Source organism: Rhinolophus sinicus, linkage group LG09 (genome assembly GCF_036562045.2).
Source record: "Rhinolophus sinicus isolate RSC01 linkage group LG09, ASM3656204v1, whole genome shotgun sequence".
Classification (NCBI taxonomy): Eukaryota; Metazoa; Chordata; class Mammalia; order Chiroptera; family Rhinolophidae; genus Rhinolophus; species Rhinolophus sinicus.
The window spans coordinates 56,479,126-56,500,591 of NC_133758.1; the positions used below are offsets into that span (position 1 = coordinate 56,479,126).

General features: G+C 44.3%; 1 protein-coding gene across 1 annotated transcript in view; it reads left to right on the top strand.

Moving 5' to 3' along the window:
* Positions 1-466: 466 nt before the first annotated feature.
* Positions 467-21,466, top strand: part of CHST13 (carbohydrate sulfotransferase 13) — a 39,040-nt gene continuing 18,040 nt past the window's right edge. Inside the window, exon 1 of the mRNA XM_019719526.2 lies at positions 467-646. Within this exon, the coding sequence (XP_019575085.2) occupies positions 550-646 (97 nt within the window). The 5' untranslated portion in view covers positions 467-549. The remainder of the gene's footprint in view (positions 647-21,466) is intronic.

Below are 21,466 nucleotides of genomic sequence, written 5' to 3' on the forward strand. Positions count from 1 at the left end.
ACCTAGACCCTCCCCAAGGCTCTCTGTCCAGGTTGCCTGGAAAGCCATAATAAGGAGCTTCTGGCTAACTCTGAGAGCTGAGTTTCCCACCATTCTGCCGTTTGAGACCTGTCATTACCATTTGGAGCCATATCTTTAAACCAGAAGAACTATTATTTACTTGATATGCTTCCTTAAATAGGCCTTTAAATTTCACATAAACGTAATAGGAAGGAATTTTTATGCCACTGTAACAGAAACCAAAGTCACTTGCCAGAAACAGGTCCCCTCCACCCAGGCTCCACCCTCCTCATCTTGGATAGCCGCCAGGCTGGGTCGGGTCGGGGGCATGGAGACTGGACGAGGTCCGCCGACCTGCTCTCACGCCCCTCCCCAGCCCCCAGAAGCCAGCGCGCGTTCCTAGTCCTCCGCGTCTCCCGCGAGCAGGGACCTCACACCCCCGCGCTGCCGCGCCTTGGTACGTGCCATAGGGCTGGCCGGGGCGGGTCGCCCGCCGGCGCCACCGCCCCGCGGGAAACCGGGACTGTAATCCCTGCACGCGGGCACAGTATGGGGAGGCTATGCTGGCGGCGGCGCGTGCTGGCGGCCGCGTGTCTGGGTGCCGTGCTCCTTCTCCTTTGGCCCGTGCCCCGCGCTCTGCGCCCGGGTGAGTGCCCGTTGGGTCGGGGGCCGCCTCATCCATGGCCGGACCCCTCGTTGGGGAGGAGCACCTGCCGTCTGCACCCGGGCTGGGGGATAGGGATGGGTGTGCCTAGAAAGGCTCTAGACGCCTTGCCCGTGCCACAGCCTCCCGAAGGGTTTTGTCCCACTAGAGAGTTGGTCTCCCAAGCTCGGGAGTGGGGACTGTTCAGGCCTCAGCCTGTGGCTGAGAATCTAGGTCAGTGATGGGTAGTGGAGAGCGTGTGGTCCACCCCGGAAGGCAGCTTCCTTTATCTAGCCCCATCCCCCTTAGAGCCAGAAGCCCCCATCAGGCGAGCGGTACATGAGTCAGTGAAAGCTTGACGTTTCTGCGTTAAAAAAAAAAATTGGTCCCTCAGTGCTGCTTGGCACTGCTGCCTGGAGCGCCTTGCCCTGCCCTGAAGTTCACACCAGCAAGGACTTGGGGACCCTTTGCATCTACCTCATAGTCTGGTTGGGGAAACTGAGACAGCCAGTCAGGACTCTGCAGTGCGAAGTACCTGCCCCAGGCCAGGCATGTGCTGAGACTTCACTCATGTCATCTTCTCAAAGCTTCCCATCAACCCATTTCATGAAGGAGGAAACTGAGACCAGAGAGGTGGAGGGATGTGTGTGGATGGCATGTGCTGGCTGCATAGTCTGCCTGCCACTTGAGGTGCCCAGCCTTTGGCCTGTTCCTCTGACCTGGGGCTCTGTTTGCCTTTCCTGACGTGAGTGTGTGTGTTGGGGGGTGGGGCGTGGGGCGGTTCTGCATTCTCCCCACCCTGTGTGGGCTCTGAGCGAATCCTTGGAGTCACTCTTGGGTCCCAGGGAGTAACCTCACCCCAGGGATGGACAGGGACCACGGGGCAGTGGGTTTGGGGTGGCCCAAGAGATGCGGCTGAGGAGACTTTCAGGGCCGCACTTACTCATGGAGGGAGGCATCTGGCTGGATCTAGGATGGTAGTGGATAAGGTCATTCCATAGCCTTACCTCCTGGGTGACTTATTCCCGCCGCTCTCAGGGCCTCAGTATTCCCATCTATAAAATGGGGTGCTCAAGTTCTTCCTTACAGGGCTTCTGGCAATGTGAATGAGACAACATACAGAAAGTGCCTGGCCCCTAGCCTTTTTATCATGGCACTGTCATGATTAGGGGTGTTGCTATGCTCCCTCCATCCTGAGGTGAGGGGATCTTCCTTCTCCTGCTCTCCCTCAAACCTCCCTGACTTCCTCTGGACTGGAGGCCAGGGTTTGGAGGGGCCTCTTTAGTACTCACCAGGTCACCCTTCCACTCAAACCATTCCCTCGGTGTCTAGACACAGCAGGCCAGACCTGTGCACCTCCCTAAGCCCAAGAGAGGGATCTGCTGTCACTCTTCCCATGCCCCACCTTCGTGAGCTGGCTGGCCATCTGGGATGGTGCTCTGGATTCATGGCCGGTGCTCCCTTATCTCAGCTGAGTGGAGTGTCCCCTGGCACAGTGCAGGCTGTGGTTCTGGTGCCTGTGGACATGACAGTCTCTGTCCACATGGTCGTTTGTAGACAAATGTCTACCCAGGAACTGGGACAGGGCAGAGCACTTTGGCTCCCAGCCCCTAGGGCTCAGCCACACAGCCCCTGGTGTGGGGTAAGAGAGAATGCCAGATGTGGGGTGGTTGTCTGGGGAGTGTCAGTGGAGGAGTGGGTGTGTTTGGGTGACTGCCTGTGAGGTGAGTGTCTGTCTTCATGTCTAAGAGGGTGTATGTGTCTCCACTACCTGGACACATGTCTCCTGCCCCCTCCTCTACCCAAGTTTGAGAGAAGAGGAAAACCAAGGTACTGGTCTCCTGTGCTTTGTTCCTTCTGACCTTCCTCCCTCTTCTGAGAGAGCAGGTTTTAGAGAGGATGGCTCACAACCCCCTTCCCACCTTTGCCTAGGGTGACCTTGGATAAGCAAGGGTTAATCAAACCAACCTATGCAACCTGCCCTGCTTGCTCCTCTCCTTTCCAAGTCAAGAGCTAAAGCCATGAGCTCAGAAGCCAGTGAGGGTCTGCTAATGGAGGGCTGTGGGCCAGTGCAGACTGGGAGAGGAGACAGCTGGGTGGAAAGTCCTTTCCTGCTGGAGGTGGATCCAGCATCCAGGGCCTTTGGAAATGGCCTCAATAGGGCCTTTAGCATCTCTGAGTGTGGCCCTGCAATGTGGTCCAAGTTGGAAGTGGGTGAAGGATGTGGTTTGTGATCTCTAAGGGCCAGCACTCAGGAGGCATTTCAGCCTCTTATTCCAGGCAGGCAGGTCTGGCACTGTCCCTCCTTCTCCAAAGTGAAACATGTTGCCACAAGTTGGGCACGGGACTCCTAAAGGGCTGCCAGCTCAGGCTTGGGTCTTCTGCTGCCCCTCTACCAGTGTGTGTGTGGGAGGTCTGGAGCAGCCTACCCCAGTACCCCTCAGCGCCCCCAGGACTCCACCATCAATGCTGCCCTAGTACCCAGGGTCCTGGGGATGAGGATATGTCAGTGAAAGGTGGGACAGTTGCTAAGGACACTGCTGCACCCCACCCTCGCCTTCAGGGTCCCTGTGGCAGCTCCACTGTCACCCCTGCCCCCTTGTGTCCTTTGCAACTGTGCTTCTGTCCACATATTTTCTGGGCTCCTGCTCATGCCAGGCCTCTGTCTAGGGCTGGAAACAAAACTTTGTAATATTCCTGCTCTCACAGAGCTTACAATTTTCATATTAAAAACCCCATCTCCAGTCTGCATCATCTGCCCTCAATGCACACCCAGGAAGCACCACCATGCTGCTACATTAGATCCCCCACCAGCTGGTCCACAGGGCCTTGTGGGGGGCGCTGGAGCCCACCGCCACCCCACTGCACCCCATTCTAACCATCCCCTTCCTAGATTCTCAGGACTTGAGCATTCTTCCTCATGGTGGAAGTTATGGGTGTTTCTCTTGAGCCAGGCTGGGCCTCTGTCCACTTCCAGGGGACCTTGGGGTTGGGGACAGAGAAGGGAGGATGTGGAAGGAGGTTGTGAGGGAGGAGAAAACTTATTCCTAGGAGAGCCCACCACCTCCTAGGCTGGACTGCTGCCTTCCCTTTGTCACCTGGGCTGGATTGCTGGATTGCTGTCCTTTCTCTTAGAGTCCAGCACTTCCTGTCTGAAGTCCAAGGGTGGTGTGTGTTAACAGAGACCTTCTCCCCCACCATCCTTCCTGAAGAGTCTCCAGGGGGAAGGACCCAGGAACCTCAGGTGGGGACCCTGGCCTCTCTTCTACCCCCCCCCCCTCTTCATCCCCCTAACCTCTGTGGCACCATAGCACCTGGGGACCCAGTTTGTCTTGACAACTGCAGACCGAGCACAGGGTCCATGGTGGTCACAGCACCCTAGCAGTTGTGCAGCATCATGGCTCTGGAGGCATCCAATATTTATAATGATTACCAGTATTTTGGTCCTATGCAGAATAAATGCAGAAATGCCAGTGACTACTGGGAGCCAAGGTGCCAGAGCTGAGGAGGGTGGGTAAGGACTGAGACTGACCTGGCTTTGAAGCTGTGAAGGGCCCCTTGGGAACTCAGCAGCAGCCCCTCAGTGCAGAGGTCAGGGGCTGTTTTGGGGGCAGCCAGAGGCCTGGGCAGGCAGCTTCCCTCTGGCTGCTGCCCTGTGTCCTCTGCCTCCCACTCAGCCCCTGTAGGTCTCCAGCTCGTAGGTTCTCCCTCAGTGTGCTTGTTCAGAGTTCTCCCAGTGCACTACTCTACGCCCTGACTCCTTCCCCAGTCCTGGCGCCTGGTCCCTCTTAGTAAGAGAAAAATCAGAGACTGGGAGCCACCCAGAGGACAGTGTCTGTGAGGACAACCCAACTCAGACTCACTTAAGCCAGATGTGGCTGCCTTCAAGGCATGGATGGATCCAGGGTTTCAAACCATGTCTCACTGGCCTGGACTGGGTCACATGGTGCCCACTGCTGAGACAATTACTGTGGCAGAAAGGGAGGAGGACAGCCTATTAAAACCACATGAACCGAGTGTAAGCAGATTTGCTCCTGGAGGGAAATAGGTAGGCTAGCAAACGGAGGGGGAGAGGCTGCTGGGAGCTGAATCAATAGATGTTCACCATCCTGCTGTTCATTCCCTGGTACTGCCAGAGTGTCCGGAACTCAGAGGTACCTTGTAGGCCTCCAGAGGGTACTATGAGAAAAGGAAGGCCAGCAAGATGGAGCGCTAACCAGAGTGGGAATTGGTAATCCCATGTTGCAGAGGAAGAAACTAAGATCAGAAAAAATGAAGTGCTTTGCTCAAGGTCACCCAGCTAGGAAGTGTGGGGCCAGTGTAAATCCTAGTCTAAATCCTGAATCCTTATACTTTCCACTCTATAGGGAAGGGATAACTGGGTTGGGCTTTTAAGGCTGCATAGGAGTTTGCCAGGAGGGAAAATGAAGAAAGGGAATTTCGGGCAGAGGGAATGGACAGACAAAAGTATGGAGGAGTGAAATGGCCTGATGTGTTAAGGGATGTGCTATGGGTGGAGCTCAGGATTCATGAGAGAGAGTGGCAGGGTGGAAGCCAGAAATGTACTGTATTAGGGCCCAGTCATAGTGGCCTTGAATGGCAGGCTAGGTGCTCTCCCTATAGCCATGAGGAGCCATCAGTCTTTAAATAAATGTTTATTGACACTAGATGAGGTACAGGGGTTATAAGGAAACAAGATAGTCTCCTTCCTTACAGAGCTGACCTGTCAGAAAGGCAGCCAGACGTCAATCCACATACAAGTCAGATTATATAGGCAGTCATAAGTGCCATGAATACATTAAAAGGAGAGTGGGGAAAATTCTTGTGTGGAGGGGACATTTGAGTTGAGCTCTGAACAACAAGAAGTATGTGCCCTAAAGTCTAAGTTTCCTGGAGGAGAATCCCAGGCAGAAGGAACAGTTAGTGCCAAGGCCCTGAGGTGAGAATGCACCTAACATTTTAGTATGGCTGCAGCTGAGCAATTGAACTTGAAAGCATGGGAGATGCGCCTGGAGGGGCCCTGGGAAGGAACTGGAATTTACTGTTAGCCAGCGGGAAGCCATGTAGGTTTTAAGATCACCAAGATGGTGCAAGTGGCAATAGGATGCCAGGTGAGGAGACGCCTGTGATTGCTCCAGGCAGAGCAGATGGGGCTTGCCCTGGGCTGGCTACTGTGGAGGAAGCAGAAGTGGGGGTCTCCCTGATGGCTTTGGAGGCAGAGCTGACGTGACTATACCCAAGAATGATCTGGTCAGATAGGCCTCCATTTTACATGGTTTATGGAGTTCAGCATGGAGTTTGTATTTTAAATACAAGTGGAGCAATCTCTATTTGTCTGTCTCTCAAAAAAAAAAAATTGCTTTTTACTCGTGAAGGGCTTGTCAATGAGTTCTTCCCTCAGCCTGATCACCACAGGGAATGTCCCTGAGCCAATGGCACACAGGTCACCTCAGAAGGCCTAGGATACCAGGGGGACTGATTGGGCTAGGGCAGACTGTGGCAGCAAGGCCCAGGGCTCCTGCCTGTCTGGTCTTGCAAAACTAGCCCAGCTAGAATTTATTAACCAGAAACTGTGTCGTAATCTTAGTTTACTGGACTAGGGATCATCAGCGTTTCCTCCAAAATGGTGAGCCTCAAATAGCCCATGCAGCTACTTGTACCCTAATCCCCTGCAAGGGGAAGCTAAGCCTTTCCTTGTGGGTGGGCATGCAAGGACAATTTGATAGGTTTCTCTGTATGGTGTTTAACCCACCAGCCTGTGGGTGCTGTGAGGATGGGTTGTGTGCAGGGCAGAGTGGGTGCCCGAGAGACAGAATGTCATGGCCTTCATTAAGGATGCACACATGCTGTGGCCTGGGGTCAAATCCTGTTTCTGGTCCTTGCTTTGAGGCCTCAGTCATGTTTCTTTGCCTCTCTGATCCTCAGCTTCCCCATCTGTCAAGTGGGGATAATAATGGTTGTTTCTACGCAGTGGGAGAAACCATCAATGTGTACAAATCACTGAGCACAGTGCCCACCTGCCTGGAATTCGTGGGCCTGCCTCTGCCCCAGGTGATTCCTGCCTAACTCGCCCAACTCGACCAAACCCAGCCTCCCTTGCTGACTGCCATGCTCTCCTAGGAGCTTCCTAGGTGCCCACATGGAGTGGGCACCGCAGAGTGTTAGATTGGTCCTCATGCTGGCCCACTGAGCTGGGACCACAGCCCACCCATAAGTCTGGGCTGCGTGGTGTCTATGGCCTGGACCCCCCATGGGCACGGGCCCCTGGCTCTCCCAGATTGCTGGGCAGCTCATTTCCTATTGTTTCCCTTCCGTTCAACCCAGCTGGTTGCTTTGAGCTATTTCAAAAGTCCTGCTGTTTCACTGCTGTTGTCTCTGATTCTGTTTCTCCTTCTCCCAACCTCTATCCCTGTCATTATGGATAACTCTCTGTCTCTCTGTCTTTGGCACCCTAGTCCCCCGTATTCTCTCTTATGGCCCTCTTCCTCATCTCTCTCCCTCTCTCCATAACCTCCTGCTATTTTTTGCCTTGTTCAAAACAGAACCCCCATGCGGTTTTGCCTGTGGCTGCTCTGGGCTGGCCAAGTTCTTCAGCTCAGGCCCGGGCCCCTCCCTGACTATGAGACTGGGGCCTGCCTGCCTGGCTCTCCCTGGCCTGCCTGCTTCACAGTGCTGTGGGCAGAGGGCTTGGGACCTGGAGCCCAGTGGGAGGGCTGGGGGGCAGAGGAAGAGGCCAAGTGGGGCTTGGGGTGATGGCAGTGGAGGTTGGGAGAGGCCTCAGGGAGGCCCTACCCTACAGCTGCAGCCTCCAGCTGTCCAGAATCGGGGGCTAGACCTAGGGATCTTTAGAGCATTCCCTTCTGACTCTCTGGACCCATCTGTGCCCCTCCATGGCCATCTGCCAGAAGGACCCAAGTGCAGCCCATCCCACTGGACTTGGGTTCCTCTGATCTGTGTGGTAGGGCTGAGTGGGGTGGCCCAGCCCTGTAATCACTGGCCACAGCTACTCTGGGCCTCTCTCTGGTGCCCACTCCTTCCTGCCCTCCACCCACTGGCCCCTGGAGTCTGGTATGGGACCAACTCTCCTGCAGGCTGTGGTCTACACAGGAAATGACAGGACTTACACAAGGGCTGGTGTTTCTGGAAGGCTCCAAGTTGTGGGGCCTTGGAGTAGAGATGGTTTCTTTGTCAATTGGGGTTCCTTTTCCCACAATCCCTAGTGGGCACCAGCCCTTCAATCCCCAGCCGTGACCCTGAGAGGAGCTCCTCACTGGGTGACATCAGGCCAGAGGTAACACCGCTTGGAGATTCTACTTTCTATCTGCAAAATGGTGGCAAGCCCTCCCACCCCCCCCACCTCAGGGTTGTGAGAAGTGCTGTTCTACTATGGTGTCAGCAACTCCTGGTAGCTGCTGCCACACTTAGGCCAGCAGCCTGAGGCCTCCTACACTTTGAGGGACTAGCCAACATTGCTGCCCTTTCCTGCCAGCTCATTTTCTGATGACAGTGGCATTCCTGGGACATGTCCAACTGCCAGAAAGGCAGCCATGGGTTTCACAGAGATCTCTGGGCTTAGAAATAGAAGTTCAAGTCCTGGGTCCACTGATGAACCTCAAGACAAAGGTAGGCCCTATGGACCTCACCTCCTCCACCTGCCCTGGGGACAGTGGAATGGGGAAGGGTCTTAGGCTGCCAGAGGTGTGATGTGGGCCCTGGACAGTGGACTTCAGATATACATAGAAGATCCAGAGGCCAGGGCAAGGCCTGTCTGGTTGTCATTCATTCAAGCAGCATCTGTTTATGGAGCACGCCCTGTGTCCAGGCATTGCTCTCCCTGCCAGGAACTGCTCTACTGCAGTGGTTCTGTTTGCTCCCCACCAGCAGCAGCCCCTGGGAACTTTAGAAATGCAGATTCTCAGCCCCCTACCCTGACCTACTGGGCCAGAAACCCTGGGCGTGGGGCCCTGCAATCTATGTTTTAACAGGTCCCATGAAAGCTAAAATTTGAGAACCACTGCTCATGGTCAATTTGCCAATAGATCACTTCATCAAATTCTCCAAGATTATTTGTTCACCAAAAACTTGTGTTAAGGAAAACTCTTGAATCTTTCCAATGAATGTATTCTTTTTAGGAGCATTTTAAACACTTCATTTTGTTGAAACCAAAGGTCATGGGAACATTCATTCTTCTTATGAATGTATTCTTTTCTCATATGTTCCCTAATTCTTGAAGCTATTCTTCTTATGAATATGAAATATTCTTATGAACTCAAGAATATGACGTGTGATCAAAAGATAGGGTGAATGTTTAAATAAAAAAAAAACTTATTACAGTAAAAGACACATTGCCATTAATTCCCCTCAAAATACTCCCCCTCACTTCGAACACACTTATCCCATCATTCCTGCCACTTTCTGAAGCAGTTCTGGAAGTCTTCTTTCATGTCTTTACCTCATCCTCCCTCGTGACAACGCTCCGAGTCACACATCGCTTCTGGTATATGGCAATTTCTGTCAAATAAAAACACTACAGTGTGTCCTCATCCACCTTATTTGCCAGATCTGGCACCGTGTGACTTCTAGCTCTTCCCCAAAGTCAAAATGACCATGAAAGGAAAATGTTTTGAATCGATTCAGGACATCGTGGCAGCCACGACAGCGCAACTAAAGACACTCATGAAAGAGGACTTCCAGAACTGCTTCAGAAAGTGGCAAGAACGATGGGATAAGTGTGTTTGAAGAGAGAAGGAGTATTTTGAGGGGGATTAATGGCAATGTGTCTCTTACTGTAATACATTTTTTAAAATGTAAACATTCACCATATTATTTTATCACACCTCATACGTTAAGATAGCCATTGAAGATATTTAAATTTGTAAACAAGACTCACTTAAACTGTTCTTGGATATATTCTTTTTTATGATCAATGTTTTTATTTTGTTTCATTGAGATATAATTCTCATTCCATAAAATTCACTATTTTAAAGTCTACAACTCTGGTTTTTAGTATATGCAAAAGTTGTGCGATACTACTGTGTAATTCCAGACCATTAGCCATTATCAGTCTCTCCCCATTTTCCAGTGCCCACCCACCCCCAGCTCCTGGCAACCAGTAATCTATTATACTTTGTGTCTCCGAGAATTTCACTACTCTAGGTATTCACATAAGTGGAATTATACAATGGTTTTCTTTTTGTGACTAGTTTATTTCACTTAGCATCATGTCCTTAAGGTTCATCCATGATGTAACATGTCAGAATTTCCTTTTCAAGGCTGAATCATATTCCACTGTCAGTATAGATGACATTTTATCATTCATCTGTTGATGGACACTTGGGTGACTTCCGCATTTCGGCTATTGTGAATACTGCTGCTATGAACACGGGTGTACAACTATCTCTTTGAGACCTGCTTTCAATTATTTTGGTTATATACCCAGAAGTGGAATTGCTGGGTCATATGATAATTCCATTCTTAATTTTTTCTTTTTATTAAATTTATTGGGGTGACAATTGTTAGTAAAATTACATAGATTTCAGGTGTACAATTCTGTATTACATCATCTATAAATCCCATTGTGTGTTCATCACCCAGAGTCAGTTCTCCTTTCATCTCCAAATATTTGATCCCCTTTACCCTCATCTCCCAACTCCCACCCCCCCTAACCCTCTGGTAACCACTAAACTATTGTCTGTGTCTGTGACTTTTTGTTTCTCATTTGTTTGTCTTGTTCTTTTGTTGTTTTTGGTTTATATACCACATATCAGTGAAATCACATGGTTCTCTGCTTTTTCTGTCTGAATTATTTCGCTCAGCATTACACTCTCAAGATCCATCCATGTTGTCACAAATGTTCCTATATTATCTTTCCTTACCGTCGAATAGTATTCCATTGTGTATATATACCACAACTTATTTATCCATTCATCTATCAAAGGAGATTTTGGTTGTTTCCATGTCTTGGCCACCGTAAACAAAGCTGCAATGAACATTGGAGCACACGTGTCTTTATCTCTAAATGTTTTCAGATTTTTTGGGTAGATACCCAGGAGAGGGATTGCTGGGTCATATGGCAATTCTATTCGTAATTTTGTGAGGAACCGCCACACTGCCTTCCATAACGGCTGCACCAGTCTGCATTCCCACCAACAGTGTATGAGGGTTCCTTTTTCTCCACAGCCTCTCCAACATTTGTTACTATTTGTCTTGTTGATGATAGCCATTCTGACTGGGGTGAGGTGATATCTCATTGTGGTTTTGATTTGCATTTCTCTGATGATTAGTGATGTTGAGCATTTTTTCATATGTCTATTTGCCATTTGTATGTCCTCTTTGGAGAAATGTCTCTTCAACTCCTCTGCCCATTTTTCAATTGGGTTGTTTGTTTTTTTGTTGTTGAGTTGCATGAGTTCCTTGTATATTCTGGATACTAGCCCCTTATCGGAGGCACTGTTTGCAAAAATCTTCTCCCATTCAGTTGGTGGCCTCTTTATTTTGTCAATGGTTTCTTTTGCTGTGCAGAAGCTTTTAAGTTTCATATAGTCCCATTCGTTTATTTTAGCTTTTACTTCCATTGCCTTTGGAGTCAAGTTCATAAAATGCTCTTTGAACCCAAGGTCCATAAGTTTAGTACCTATGTTTTCTTCTATGCAGTTTATTGTGTCAGGTCTTATGCTTAAGTCTTTGATCCATTTTGAATTAACTTTGGTACATGGTGACAAATAGCAGTCCAGTTTCATTCTTTTCCACGTGGCTATCCAATTCTCCCAGCACCATTTATTGAAGAGGCTCTCTTTCCTCCATTGTATGTTTTCAGCTTCTTTGTCAAAAACTACGTGTTCATATTTATGTGGTTTTATTTCTGGGTTCTCAATTCTATTCCATTGGTCTATGTGTCTGTTTTTCTGCCAATACCATGCTGTTTTGATCATTGTAGCCCTGTAGTACAAGTCAAAGTCAGGAAGTGTGATACCTCCATTATTGTTCATTTTCTTAAGATTGCTTTGGCTATTCGGGGTCTTTTGTGGTTCCAAACAAATCCGATGATTTTTTGTTCTATTTCTTTAAAATATGCCATTGGGATTTTGATGGGGATTGCGTTGAATCTGTATATTGCTTTGGGTAATATGGCCATTTTAACTATGTTGACTCTTCCAATCCAGGAGCACAGAATGTCTTTCCATTTCTTTGTGTCTTCTTCAATTTCTTTCAAAAATGTCTTATAGTTTTCAGCATATAGGTCTTTCACATCCTTGGTTAAGTTTATTCCTAGGTATTTTATTCTTTTTGCTGCAATTGCAAAAGGAATTGATATTGTATTTCTTTTTCTGAGATTTCATTGTTAGTATATAGGAAGGCAATGGACTTTTGTACATTGATTTTGTAGCCAGCAACTTTACTGTATTCGTTGATTGTTTCTAATAGCTTTTTGGTGGAGTCTTTAGGGTTTTCTATATATAGCATCATGTCATCTGCAAAGAGTGATAATTTAACTTCTTCATTCCCAATTTTGATGCCTTTTATTTCTTTCTGTTGCCTGATTGCTCTGGCAAGGACTTCCAACACGATGTTGAAAAGCAGAGGTGATAGGGGACATCCCTGTCGTGTTCCTGAACGTAGAGCAAAGGGCTTCAGTTTTTCTCCATTAATTATGAGATTAGCAGAAGGCTTGTCATATATGGTCTTTATTATGTTAAGATATTTTCCTTCTATACCCATTTTATTAAGTGTTTTAATCATAAATGGATGTTGTATCTTGTCAAATGCTTTTTCTGCATCAATTGATATAATCATATGAATTTTGTCCTTTATTTTGTTTATGTGATGTATCACATTTATGGATTTGTGGATGTTGAACCATCCTTGTGCCCCGGGGATGAACCCCAGTTGGCCGTGATGAATAATCTTTTTAATGCATTGTTGTATTCGATTTGCTAGAATTTTATTTAGGATTTTTGCATCTGTATTCATTAGAGATATTGGTCTGTCTTTACCAGGTTTTGGTATCAGGGTAATGTGGGCCTCATAAAATGAGTTAGGGAGTACTGTCTCTTCTTCAATTTTTTGGAAGAGTTTGAGCAGGATTGGTATTAGATCCTCTTTGAAGGTTTGGTAGAATTCACTAGTGAAGCCATCTGGTGCTGGACTTTTGCTTTTGGGAAGGTTTTGGATGACTGATTCAATTTCGTTACTGGTGATCGGTCTGTTTAGATTTTCCAGTTCTTCATGGTTCAGCCTTGGAAGGCTATATGTTTCTAAGAACTTGTCCATTTCTTCTAGGTTGTTGAATTTGGTGGCATATAGTCCTTCATAGTATTCTTGGATGATCCTTTGTATTTCTGTGGTGTCCGTGATAACTTCCCTTTTACGTTTCTGATTTTGTTAATCAGTGTCTTCTCTTTTTATCTTAGTAAGTCTAGCCAAGGGTTTGTCAATTTTGTTAATCTTTTCAAAGAACCAGCTCTTTGTCACATTAATTTTTTCTATTGTCTTTTTGTTCTCTATTTCATTTAGTTCTGCTCTAATTTTTGTTATTTCCTTTCTTCTGCTGACCTTGGGTTTTACTTGTTCTTCTTTTTCTAGTTCTTTAAGGTGTAACATGAGGTTATTTATTTGGGAGTTTTCTTGTTTCTTGAGATAGGCCTGTAATGAGATAAATTTCCCTCTTAAAACTGCTTTCGCTGCATCCCAAAAATTTTGGTAGGATGTATTTTCATTGTCATTTGTTTCTATGTATCTTTTGATCTCTCCTCTAACTTCTTCTTTGACCCAGTCGTTCTTTAAAAGTATGTTGTTTAATCTCCATGTATTTGTGTTTTTTCCCAATTTCTTTTTGCAGTTGATATCCAATTTCAAAGCCTTGTGATCAGAGAATATGCTTGGTATGATTTCAATCTTCTTAAATTTGCTGAGACTGATTTTATGTCCCAATATATGGTCTATCCTTGAGAATGTTCCATGTACACTAGAAAAGAATGTATAGTCTGATGTTTTAGGATGAAGTGCTCTATAAATGTCAATTATGTCCATTTCATCTAATGTGTCATTTAGGGCTACTATTTCGTTATTTATTTTCTGTTTGGATGATCTATCCATAGCTGTCAATGATGTATTTAAGTCCCCTAGTATAATTGTGTTTTGGTCAATTTCTCCCTTTAGTTCTGTAAGTAGTTGCTTGGTATATTTTGGTGCTCCCTGATTGGGGGTATAAATATTGATGACTGTTATGTTTTCTTGTTGTACAGTCCCCTTCACCATTATGAAATGTCCATCTTTGTCCCTTGTTATCTTTTTCACCTTGAAGTCTGTTTCATCTGATATCAGTATGGCTACACCTGATTTACTCTGGGTACCATTAGCTTGGAGTGTCAATTTCCACCCTTTCACTTTGAGTCTATGCTTGTCCTTGTAGCTGAGATGTGTCTCTTGGAGGCAGCATATGGTTGGGTTTAGTTTTTTGATCCAATCTGCTACTCTGTGCCTTTTATTGGTGTGTTCAGTCCATTTACATTTAGGGTGATTATTGATATATGAGGATTTCCTGTCATTCTATCTTTAGTTTTCTGGTAAGGCTGTGTCTCCATTGTTTCTTTGCCTTTTTGTTGTTGTCTATTATTTCTGTGTGGTGGTATTCTATGATGTTTCCTCTGTTTCTTCTTTTATTTCAGTATATATTTCAGTTCTGGATTTTTTTGAGTGGTTACCCTTAAGTTTATGTAAAAGAAAGTTTGATATTTAGAGTATTCCATTTTCTTCAGCACGCTTACTTTCTCCATTCCCATATTCGGTTCAGGCCTTTACTCTCCCCTTTTTGAGTTTTGGTTGCCACAAATTGTCCCTGTTGATGGTGGTCGAATAGCCTCCTTTAGTATTTCTTGTAGTGCAGGTCGTGTATTAGAAAATTCCTCAGCTTCTGTATGTCTGGAAAGGTCTTTATTCCTCCTTCATATCTAAAGGATATCTTTGCTGGATATATTATTCTTGGCTCATGATTTCTCTCTTTCAATAGTTTGAATATTTGGTTCCACTCCTCCTGGCTTGTAGAGTTTCTGCTGAAAAATCTGATGATAATCTAATGGGCTTTCCTTTGTAAGTTACCGTCTTCTTTTCCCTGGCTGCCTTGAGGATTCTTTCTTTGTCGTTGATTTTAGACAGCTTCAATACAATGTGCCTTGGAGAAGGCCTGTTGGGATTGAGGTAACTAGGTGTTCTATTTGCTTCTTGGATTCGAGGGTCCAGTTCTGTCCACAAATTTGGGAAGTTCTCATCGACAATTTGTTTGAATATATTCTCTGTTCCTTCTCTCTTTCTTCTCCTTCTGGTATGCCCATTATTCTTATATTGCTCTTTCTGATGGAGTCAGAAAGTTCTTGTAGAGTTCTTTCATTTCTTTTAAGTCTCAAGTCTCTTTCTTCTTCTATCTGTGTCATTTCCAGGTTTCTATCTTCGATGTCACTGATTCTTTCCTCCATCTGGTCAACTCTACTACCTAAGCTGGTTATTTCATTCTTAATTTCTTCTATTGAGTTCTTAATCTCCAGAAATTCTATTTGGTTCTTTTTTAAAATTTCAATCTCTTTTGTAAAATGCTCATGCTGTTCTTTGATTGTGTTTCTGAGTTCATTTAACTGCCTATCTGTGTTTTCTTGTATCTCGTTGAGTTTTTTCAGAACTGCAATCTTGAATTCTCTGTCATTTAAGTCACATATTTCTGTATCTTTAAGTGCCTTTTCTGGAGATTTTTCACTTTCTTTCTGAGCTATCTTGTTGCCTTGGTTATTCATGGCGATTACTGGTTTACTATTTCTCTTCCTAGACATCTACAGGAGTGACTTCTGCAACAGGTTGATAGGAAGCGGTCTTTCTTTTGTTTTCCAGTACTTTTTGGTAGAATGTTTTATTTTTTTGCAACTGCAGCTTATTTTTCTTCTCCCACACGGTAGTACTATGTTTTCTCTGCACTATTCCAGCTTCTCACACAATGGGGGGATTCCCTGGGAGACGGGCTTCTCCTCTGTTAATAGTTCGTCTACGTGACAGGGCACAGTGTCCAGGTGGGTATGCGGAGAGCTTTTGAACTTCCAAAGCTCTTCCAGCTCCTGATTCAGAGCCCGTATGTTTCAGCAGTTCTGTTTACTCCTGCAGGGATCCTCCCAGATAGGTGGGGCCCGGGGCGGGGTGAGTTGTCAGAGGTGGCCCAGAGCAATGGCGGCGACCACCACCACAGCCGGTCCTGTTTCCACAGCTCCCTCCCCTTTGCAGGAACTAGTTGGGCTGCGAATCTGTGTCTGTGGTCCACAGTTCTCAGAACAGTAAATATGCTGTTCTTTTGCTCTGACACTGCTACTGTTCCATTTCTAGCACCAGGCAGGTGGGGGTGGTGTGAGCTCTTGGAGGGTAGTGAAGGAGCAGCTAGTCTCAGTGCCTAAGGCTTCCATTCACCACTCGGCAGTGAGGGCTTAAACCACCGTTTTCAGCCTTCTTTCCTCAGTCTTTTCTCCGAGGTCTCTGCCGTGAGCGTTGGGTTCAGCCGTGTTATATGCTGCCCCTTCAGCCCTGTGGGCCATAAGCGGAGCCCTAGCAGTCCGAGTTCTTCCCTGTCCCGCAGCTGCGGTAGTTCCGGGAAGCAGCAAGCCCGGAGCACTGAGCTAGTTCTGCGTCCTGCGCTCGTGTGGCTCCGTCTCCGCACTTCTCCCTTCCCTCCTCCCCCACTCGCGTGAATCTCCCACCTGTAGGTGATTTCAGTAGTGGGCCTCTTCGTCTTGCCTGTCTGCTGTGCAGGGAGTCCTTTGTGGAGTTTTTGTTGTTCGATTCTTTGTAAATTCCAGGGGAGCTTTACAGAGGCTCACCTCACGCCGCCATTTTTCCTCCCATCCTATTCTTAATTTTTTGAGTAACCTCCATACTGTTTTCCACCGTGGCTGTATGATTTACATTCCCATCAATGGTGCACAAGAGTTCCAAGTTCTCTGCATCCTTGCCAACACATGTTGTTTTCTGTTCTTTTGACAGAAGCCATAGTTATGGCATGAGGTGGTATCCTATTATAGTTTTGACTTGTATTTCCATAATTATTAGTGATGTTGAACATCTTTTCATGTGCTTATTGGCCATTTGTATATATTCTTTGGATAACTGTCTATTCAATTCTTTTGCCCAGTTTTGAATGGGTTGTTTTTAGATTGTTGAGTTTTAAGAGTTCTCTGTATATTCCTTATTAGATACGTGACTTGCAAATATCTTCTATGCTGTGGGTTGCCTTTTTACTCTGTGGATAGTGTCTTTTGATGCACAAAATTTTTAAATTTTCGTGAAGCCCAATTTATCTGTTTTTTTCTTTGTTACCTGTGCCTTTGGTGTCATAGCCAAGAAATCGTTGCCAAATCCAATGTCCTGAAGCTTTTGTCCTGTTTTTGTCTACAAGTACTATTGTTTTAGGTCTTACATTTAGGTCTTTGATCTGTTTTATTTTTTGTGTATGATGCTAGGTAAGGGTCCAACTTCATTCTTTGTGTGTGGATATCCAGTTTTCCCAGCACCATTTGTTGAAAAGACTGTCCTTACTCCATTACATGGTCTTGGCACTGTTGTCAGAAATCATATACACATGAGGCTTTATTTCTAGGCTCTCTATTCTATTCCATTGGTGTGTATGCTGGTCTTTTTGCCAGTACCACTGTTTTGTTCACTGCAGCTTTGTAGTAAGTTTTGAAAGCAGAAGGCATGAGTCCTCTAATTTTGTTCTTTTTCTTTGGGCTATTTGGGGTCTCTTGAGATTCCATATTAATTTTAGGATGGGTTTTTCTATTTCTGCACAAAATGTCATTGGGATTTTGATAGAGATTGCACTGTATCTGTGGATCATTTTGGTACTATTGGTGTTTAACAATATTAAGTATTCTACTCCATGAACATGGGGTGTGTTTCCATTTACATCTTCTTTCTGAAATGTTTTGCACTTTTCATTGTACTAGTCTTTCATCTCCTTGGTTACACTTATTCCTAAGTATTCTTTTTGATGCTATTTTTGTAATTTCCTTTTCAGTTCATTGCTTGTATATATAAATACAACTGACTTTTGCGTGTTTTGTATCCTGCTACTTTGGTGAACTCTATTCTCACATTTTTTTGTGTGGAATCTTTATGGTTTTCTACATATAAGATCATATAATCTGCAACCAGAGATCATTTTACTACTTTCTTTCCAGTTTGGATACCTTTTATTTCTTTTTCTTGCATAATTGCTCTGATTTGAATTGCCCGTATTATGTTGAATAGAAGTGGTGAAAGTAAGCATCCTTACTATGTTCCTGGCCTTAGAGGAAAAGCTTTCAATCTTTCATCAATTCTGATGTCTGACATTAAGGTTTTTTAAATATGACTTTTATTATGTTGATATAATTTCCTTATATTCCTTGTTTTTTTAAGTTTTTGTTTGTTTGTTTTTCATGAAAGCATGTTGGATTTTGTCAGATGTTTTCTGGCATGAATTAAGATGATCTTGTGTTTTCTCCCCATCATTCTGTTAATGTGGTGTACTACATTGGTTGATTTTCATATGTTGAACCATCTTTGCATTCCAGGAATAAATCTCACTTGGTCATGATGTGTAATCTTGTTATTATGCTCCTGAATTCAGTTTTGATATTTTGTGGAGGATTTTTACATCAATATTCATAGTTATTTGGGTCTGTAGTTTTCTTGTAGTGTCTTTGTCTGGCTTCTAAAATCAGGGTTATCCTGGCCTGAGAGAATGAGTTAAGATGTGCTCCTTCCTCTTTAATTTTTGTAAAAGTTTCAGAAGGACTAGTATTAGTTTTTCTTTAAATGTTTGATAGAATTCCCAGTGAAGCCATCATGTGTAGGGCTTTTATTTGTCAGGAGATTTTTTATTATGATTCAATCTGCTTACTAGTTATAGGTCTATATAGGTTTTCCATTTCCTTGTGGTTTAATCTTGGTATCTTTTGTGTTTCTATAAATTTGTCGATTTCATTTAGATTATCCAACTTCTTGATATACAATTATTCACAGTACTCTTTTATAATCCTTTTTATTTCTGTAGAGTCAGTAGTAACCCCACTTTCATTTATGATTTTAGTAATTTGAGTCTTCTTTTATTCTTATTCCATCTAACTAAAGGTTTGCCAATTTTGTTGATCTTTCTGAAGAGCCAACTTTTGGTTTCATTAATTTTCTCTATTTTATTTATATCTGTTCTTTATAATTTCCTTTCGTTTACTTTGGGTTTATTTTTTTCAACTTTTTGTAGTTCCTTAAATTGTAAAGTTAGTTGTTGATTTGAGGTCTTTCTTGTTTTTTAATGTAAGCATTTATAGCTATAAATTTTCTCCTTAGCACTGCTTTTGCTATGTCCCATAAGTTTTGGATGTTGTGTCTTCATTTTCATTTTTCTCTAAGTATTTTCGATTTCCTTTATGCTTTCTTCTTTGATCCATTGGTAGTTTAAAAGTGTGTTCTTTAATTTCCACAAATGTATTAATTTTCCAGTTTTCCTTCTGTTATTGATTTCTAACTTTATCCCCTGGTGGTCAGAGAAGATATTTTATATAATACATATCTTTTTAAATCTATTGAGACTAAATTTGTGGCCTATCATATTGTCTATTCTGGAAAATGTCCAATGTGCACTTGAGAAAATGTGTATACCGGTGTTGTTGAGTAGACTGTTCTGTATATGTTTGTTCGATCTAGGTGGTCTGTTGTGTTGTGTAAGTCCTCTGTTTCCTTACTCATCTCCTGTTTAGTTGCTCTGTCCATTATTGTGATTAGTGTATTGAAGTCTCCAACTATTATTGTAGAACCGTCTGTTTCTCCCTTCCATTCTATCAGTTTTTGCTTCATATATTTTGATGGTCTGACATTAAATAAGAAATGTTTATATTCTATCTTCTTGCTCTATTGAACCTTTAAAAAATATATACTGTTGTTTTTGTCTTGTAATTTTTAAAATTTTAAATCTATTTTGTCTGACATTAGTATAGCCAATGTTGCTCTCTTTTGGTTACTATTTGCATGGAATATCTTTTTTCATCCTTTCACTTTCAGTCAGTTTGTGTCATTAAAGTTCAACTGAGTCTCTTATAGACAGCATATAGAGTTGAATCTTGTATTTTTATCCATTCTGCCTATTTCTGATTGGAGAGTTAAATCCATTTACATTTAAAGTAATTACTGATAAGGGCTGTCATTTTGCTGTTTGTTTTCTATATGCCTTATAGCTTTTTTGTCCTTTATTTCCTGTATTGTTGTCTACTTTTGTGTTGAGTCAACTTTTTTGGCAGGGAGGGAAGGGGAACAGGATTTTATTGGGGAACAGTGGGTACTTCCAGGATTTTTTCCAAGTCAAGTTGTTGTCCTTTCAATCTTAGTTGTGGAGGGCGCAGCTCAGCTCCAGGTCCAGTTACCATTGTTAGTTACAGTGGGTGCAGCCCACCATCCCTTGCGGGAGTCGAGGAGTTGAACCGGCAACCTTGTGGTTGAGAGCCCGAGCTCCAACTGAGCCATCTGGTACTGGCCCATGTCGGAATCAAACTGGCAGCCTTCAGCGTTAAGAGCATGGAGCTCCAACCGCCTAAGCCACCGGGCTGGCCCTTAGTCAACTTTTCTGGAGGGAAATATTTCAGTTCATTTGTCATTTCCCTTTGTGTATATTCTACAACTATTTTCTTTGTGGTTACCATGGAGATTACATTTAATACCCTAAAATTATAACACTCTAATTGAATTTATACCAGCTTAACATCAATAACATACAAAAACTCCGCTCTTCTACAGCTCTGTCCCCATCCCTTTTGGTTGCTGATGCTACCTGATTACATCTTTTCACACTGTGTGCCCAAATATATAAACTAACGATTCTTTTGTGTGTAAACAAGATTTGGAGTTACCATAGTACTAGCGTTTAGACTACTTAAAAAATATTAGTCTCTTAAATCATATAGAAAACAAAAAAGTGCAGTTATAAGCCATTGTTACAAATACTAGCTTTTATAATTGCCCATATATTTACCTTTATTGAGATCTTTATTTCTCTATATGGCTTTGGGTTACTGTCTAGTGTCCTTTCATTTCACACTGCAGGACTCTGCTGAGCATTTCTTGCAGGGCAGGTGTAATAGTAACATACTCCCTCAGTTTTCGTTTATCTGGTAATGTCTTATTTTCTCCCCTTCTTTTAAAAGGCAATTTTGTCAGCTATAGGATTCTTTTTTTTTCCTCTTCCCCTCTCCCTCCCAACCAACTCCGAGTCAAGCTGTTGTTCTCAATCTAGCTGTAGAGGGCGCAGCTCACTGGTCCGTGGGAATCGAACCTGCAACCTCAGTGTTAGGAGCACAGCGCTCCAACCACCTGAGCCACCTGGCCACCCCGACCCGCTATAGGATTCTTGGTTGACACTTATTTTTCAGCACTTTGAATACATCTGCCCACTGTCTGCTGGCCTCCAAAGTTTCTGATGAGGAACCTGCACATAATCTTATTGAGGATCCCGTATTTGTGGTGAGTCGCTTCTCTATTCCTACTTTCAAGGTTCTCTCTTTGTCTTGGTCTTTTGAAAGTTTGATTATAATGTGTCTTGGTGTGGGGTTTTGAGATCAATTAACTTGGGAGATTCTTATACTTCTTGGATGTTTTATTCAGATCTTTCATGAAATTTGGGAAGTTTTCAGCCATTATTTCTTCAAATGTTTTCTCTGTCCCTTTCTCTCTTTCTTCTCCTCCTGAGACTCCCCAAATGAGTGTGTTGATCCATTTGATGTTGTCCACATGTCCCTTAGGCTTTATTTACTTTTCTTCAATCTT